Below are 5,543 nucleotides of genomic sequence, written 5' to 3'. Positions count from 1 at the left end.
TGGAGAAACTCTTTTCATTTGGCTTCTCCAATGGACATGTTTTTCTTCTCCCTTCTGCTTCTATTGATTGATTGATGTTATGAGTGTAATACTCAGATTAAAAGGCCTAAAATTATGGATATTTATAACACTTATTATAAACTAGCTGATGGCCAGAAAATTCTCTCAATGTAGAATTATTAATTCATGGACTGCAGAAAAACATGGGAAACCTTGTTAAGGAAAGAATTAATAATGATAACTATGCACTAATCATGCAATATCTATAAATAGGCTTCAATTTGTACAAATCAATTAAGTTTGTGTGATTTATCATGAATTATGCACTAATCATGTAATATCTATTAATAGGTTTCAATTTGTAGGTAATTAATTAAGTGCTTTCACACATTATCGTATCATCACACGGTTAAGAATTTTGTCAAATTGGCATTCATGGCTATGACTAGTGAGTCTGTGCATGCAGGGCCAATCCTGAGCCAGTGCGGACTGGGCGAACCGCTTAGGGCCCATGTTTGAAGGGCCCTCTTTGTCGAGGTGTTTGCTGGTTTAGGCTTAGCTATGAAAATTTATTTTGTAATTGTTGGCTCAAATTTATCTAAATTTCAAAAAGATCTTATAAGCAGTAAAGATTTTACAAACAACAAAGTTCTTAAAAGATTTAAGAATCAGGAAATATTTTATAAGATTTAAATTAAAGCAATGGTGTGAATTAACTTTCATTCTTTTTCAGGACTATAGTAGGTGCAAATGAATAGGAAGAAATATGAAATTTGATTTGTCATTAATGGATTTATATAAGTTGAGAATGAATGGTACAATAATCATATTAATAGTTGCAAATGACATTTGATGGTTAACTTTTAAAATGATAATGAATACAAATAGTGTGAATTAACTTCAATTTTTTTTTAACATTAATATTGAACACTCATAAAACCTCAAAATTTTCATGACCATAGGTGCAAATGAATATGGAGAAGTAAAAAAATTGATATATATGTCCTATTATCATTAAACGAGATTTATACATGGTCTTGTATGTGTTAAAGCAGTTTCATTTTTTGCAATTTCATTTCATTGTAATTTTCTAATTCATATTATCGTTTTTTTTTGTATTATTAAATTTTAATTTTAGTTTTTTCATCTAAGTTTTTTTTTTTTAATCAAATTGCCACCCTTCCTTTCGGAGAAGTTGAAAAATATTATGATGGCTCCGTTGCTTTATATAGTTCTATTTATGATTTTTTTGTCTCTAGCAATCCCAAAGTTTCTTTTTTGATCCGATCAAATAATGAAAAAATCGTGACTTACATATTCTTAAGTACCCCCTGGCATGAAAACAAAAAAGGTTTGTGACGCTGAACTGGACTCCCGATAGATAAGAGAAAATCGGAAATGCCTTTGAGTTCATACTCCTCTCTCGATACATAATCGAATGTTTTTGTTTTTAAAAACAATAAAAAAAATTGAATATCGAATTCGAAGTGCCATGCTATTATTACTTAATATTATATTGACATTCATATATTCATATAACGAAGGCATAGTCTTCTTCTTTTTTTTTTTCTTTTTTTTTTTAATTTCGCTCCGGACCTATAAAATGTTTGGACCAGTCCTATCACTTCAAAATATATATTTTTCATTTTCTTTCTTCTTTTGATTCCCCAGGTCATGTCGTGATGCTCCAACATGCTCTTTTTTCACTTTCTTAACCTCTCATGACTCTCAAAACTCACCTTTGTGCTAATATGATTTCAAAACACATCTAATTGGGATCCAATTTTCTTACGATCAATGCCTCCAAATCACCTAAATGACACAAAAGGATCAAATAAGCACACATACTTAGCTTCCAATTAACATAAAATTATATGAGTTTGATGTCAATTATGCACATAAAAGTAGTAAGAATTGCTCTCACAAAAAAAAAGTAGTAAGAATTAGCGCTTAACTTATTAAATCTCCTCTCTCACAAAAAAAAGTAGTAAGAATTAGCGCTTAACTTATTAATCTCCCCACACTTACACATTAAAGTAGTAAGTGCACTGGCCTATTATTTTTGTTTAGTACAAAAAAAATTGAGAAATGAGTGTCCCCATAGACTGCGTGTGCTAGTACTAACTAGCATTCTGCTATAAAGCACCAATTATATGATGAAAATTAATAATAAGGTGGTTCATGTGGATGAGGCTCTTGATGATTTTGGGCCAAAAATTACAGAAATGGATAATCAACAACTTCAAAAACAACTTCTTCGACCATTTACAGTTGATGAAGTCAAGGAAGATGTGTTCTCCATGGCAACAGATAAATCACTGGAGTCGGACGGGTATAGCCCTACCTTCTATTAACACTTTTAGGGAGAAATAGGTCAGGATGAAGTGTTTTTTGTCATTTATTGTGAGTATAAATTTGTAATTTTTACATAGTACTCTGTACAAGAAAGATTTTTAAAAGCCCATCTGATCTTGTATTTAATTAATATGCACCCACATTCCTTTGCTGGGTACACCACGGTGCACCACGAAGATCAAGTAGTAGCCTGGCGGTGCGAGCTTGCCGGAGGGCGGCGCCACGGCGGAGATGGCTTTGTTGGAAGCGTCGTTAAGACCCAAAATCAGCATCCTCTGGCCCTGGGAGAACCCGTGAGTGGTGAACGGCGGTGGATACATGGTGACCTTAATATCGGACATGTCCACATCGGCGTCCAGCTTGATTTGGATTTTGAAATTCCGTCCGTAAATTAAATGCTTGTCTGAAGAGTCCTCCAAGATCTCCGGCCGGGACTTTTGCAGGGCGAGGGATAAGTAGGGCGGCGAAAATTTCTCGACGCGCATGTCGGTTGGGTATTTGGCTTTCATGTTGTAGTTAGCGTGGGTGTTGCTTCCGGCGACTAAGATTTTACCGTCGGGTAAAATTGCCGATGAGGAATGGTACATTCTGGCGATTTGAGTTGGCTTCAAATTGGTAAACCTTTGGCCTTTAGGTTTATCCGGGCTATAAAGCACCGGCGTGAAATTCGGATCCTCCGCCGCGTCCCAGGCGGAGGTCCCGGCTTTCGCGCCATTAATCAGGAGGAGATCCCCGTTGGGGAGGATCAACAAATCCCCCATAACCCTCCCCGACGGCATCTCGTCAATTTCCCATTCTGCCCCTTCTTCATTAACCACAATCCTGCCGCAATCCTTCAACGCCGGCGGGAATTGCCTCGGCGCTCGCTCCGTGACCTTGTAGGCTTCGTGCGTATTGCCGCCGCAGACCAAAACCTCGGCCTTCACGAAATCATGCTCCCCAGTATTCGGCGTGAGTTTCAGGGGGAGGAGCGCGGATTGCCCTGACGCCGGGTAGTTTCGGGACCCCCCTGGCAGTTTCGGGAGCTCCCTAATCGTCTCTCCGGTTCTAGGGTTGAAAATAATGGAGCGATCATTGGCGAAGAGGAAGACGTTGCCGTCGGGGAGGAGGTACACAAATGGATACAAATTATTCTCCAGATGGCCGTCGGTGGTTTCCATGAGCAGCGGTAGCCCAAATTGTTGGATTGGGAATTTAAGCTGATCTGGTGGGATAAGTTCATAGTTGTGAGCTCCTCTCCCCCCGACCACGATAAAATCACCATTTTCCAACATATGTTGAGAAGCATACCTGCGCGTGAGTTTAACAAACAGGTTTCAAAGCAAAATGAGTCTAAATAGATAGTCTTAGTGAAAGCCACATTTTGATTCGGTGAGCTCCTTATATGGACAATAAATATTGGTGGATAGCTGAAATCAAGTAGTCTGAGAAAGTTTCATTCAATTCGATATGGTGAGCTTTTTGTGGATCTAGACAGTGGTCTTCTCATCTCATTGGCGATTGAAATCAAGCCACACTCTATGTAAATACTAGACACTAGTATTCACACTTTATTGGTGACTGAAATCATTATGATTTATCACTCCTACAAATTCTGCCGGTTGCTCCCAAGGATATATCCTTTTGTGGGTAAGGAAATTTAAGAACATAAATACATTAAGTTACAATAATATATGAATATTTTGAAAGGAAGTAAGAAACTATATATTGCGGGCTTACCATCTGTTTGCAGAAAGTCCAACACTTTCCTGGAAGTCGCAGTCATTGCAGGGGTCGAGGATTCTAATACCTCGAAGACCATCGTCGGTGCCTCCGGTGCTAATCAATTTTCCGGTGCTCGACAGACCTCCCGATGAACACCATGGATTCAAGTTCATCTAAACAATAAAAATACATAAAACTTACCCATAATATAATGGACATACACCACAACAACAACAAACTTTTATCTAATAAGCCAGAATCGTACAGTATCTAGTACAATCATGTATATATACCTTAAGAGTCTTGACAACTTTACCCGTGTTGGGATCATAGATAATGCCATGAGCCCAGCAGTCAGTCCGACCATTGGCAGCTTTTCTGCACCACCTAGGATTGTTCCTAAGCGCGGAGGGACCAAGATTTATGGTGTCATACCACACAACCGTGTTGTTTATCATCAACTGCATGTGCATGGCTGAAACACCCACATTCTCTGTTACAATTTCCCAGGAAGAGGCAGAAGGATCCATTTCGAAATCTGGGTTTTGGCGATGGTGTGCCTGCTGCTCAATAGGCACTGGGTTTTGGCGATGGTGTGCCTGCTGCTCAATAGGCACTGGGTTTTGGCGATGGTATGCCTGCTGCTCAATAGGCACCTCCGCGTCTGAATCTCTGTGATGACCATGAAAAACATCTCCGAAAAGGAAACCAAAGTGTTGTACAGAGGATAAATTGGCCCAGGTGGAGACGAAGAATAGCTGGAGAAGAAGAAGATGGGCTTTTAATGGCGGTGACGCCATTGGAGAAACTCTTCTTTTTATTTGGCTTCTCCAATGGACATGTTTTTCTTCTTCGTCCTGCCTCTTCTTATATACTGATGGATGTTATGGAGTGTAACACTGAGATTAAAAGGCCTAAAATTATGGATATCCATAACACTTGTTATAAACTAGCTGATGGCTAGAAAATTCTCTCAGTAGAGTTAATTAATTCATGGACATGCAAACAAACATGGAAATCTTGTTAAGGAAACAATTAATAAGGTTAACTATGCACTAACCATGCAATATCTATGAATAGGCTTAGCTTCAATTTGTACGAATTCAATTAAGTTTGTGTGTTTTATCACGAATTGTGCACTAATCATATAATAGCACCCTTCATTGGTAATTTTACTTAAGGAGCATGGAATCCTCAATAAAAAGAGAGATGTTTGCTCCCATTTGCATAGTGTAAATGAGTAAATCATGCATCTCACATCTCTTTATGAATTGGCATGGAAAGGGATAATTTACTATATATCATTTTGTGATAGTCTTGAATTAATTATTTCTTTTTTTATTTAATAATATATTAACATTTATAACAATAATAAGGGTGTATTTGGTTCATGGTTTATATATTAGGAATGAAAATCAAAATCATAGTTAGTATTTGGTTGACAAATTTTTTTTTTTGTTTGAAAATAAAGAAGCTAATTCATT

General features: G+C 37.7%; 1 protein-coding gene across 1 annotated transcript; it reads right to left on the bottom strand.

Moving 5' to 3' along the window:
• Positions 1–2,372: 2,372 nt before the first annotated feature.
• Positions 2,373–4,883, bottom strand: LOC115999264 (aldehyde oxidase GLOX1-like). Its single transcript, XM_031239119.1, has 3 exons — positions 4,353–4,883; positions 4,075–4,232; positions 2,373–3,645 (listed from the first exon to the last, which is right to left on the bottom strand). The coding sequence occupies exons 1-3, from the start codon at positions 4,857–4,859 to the stop codon at positions 2,478–2,480; spliced, it is 1,833 nt and encodes a 610-aa protein (XP_031094979.1). The 5' UTR covers positions 4,860–4,883; the 3' UTR covers positions 2,373–2,477.
• Positions 4,884–5,543: the final 660 nt, after the last annotated feature.

The sequence above is a fragment of the Ipomoea triloba genome, chromosome 12 (genome assembly GCF_003576645.1).
Source record: "Ipomoea triloba cultivar NCNSP0323 chromosome 12, ASM357664v1".
In the NCBI taxonomy this organism is placed as follows: Eukaryota; Viridiplantae; Streptophyta; class Magnoliopsida; order Solanales; family Convolvulaceae; genus Ipomoea; species Ipomoea triloba.
This window is presented reverse-complemented; position numbering and strand designations above follow the sequence as displayed.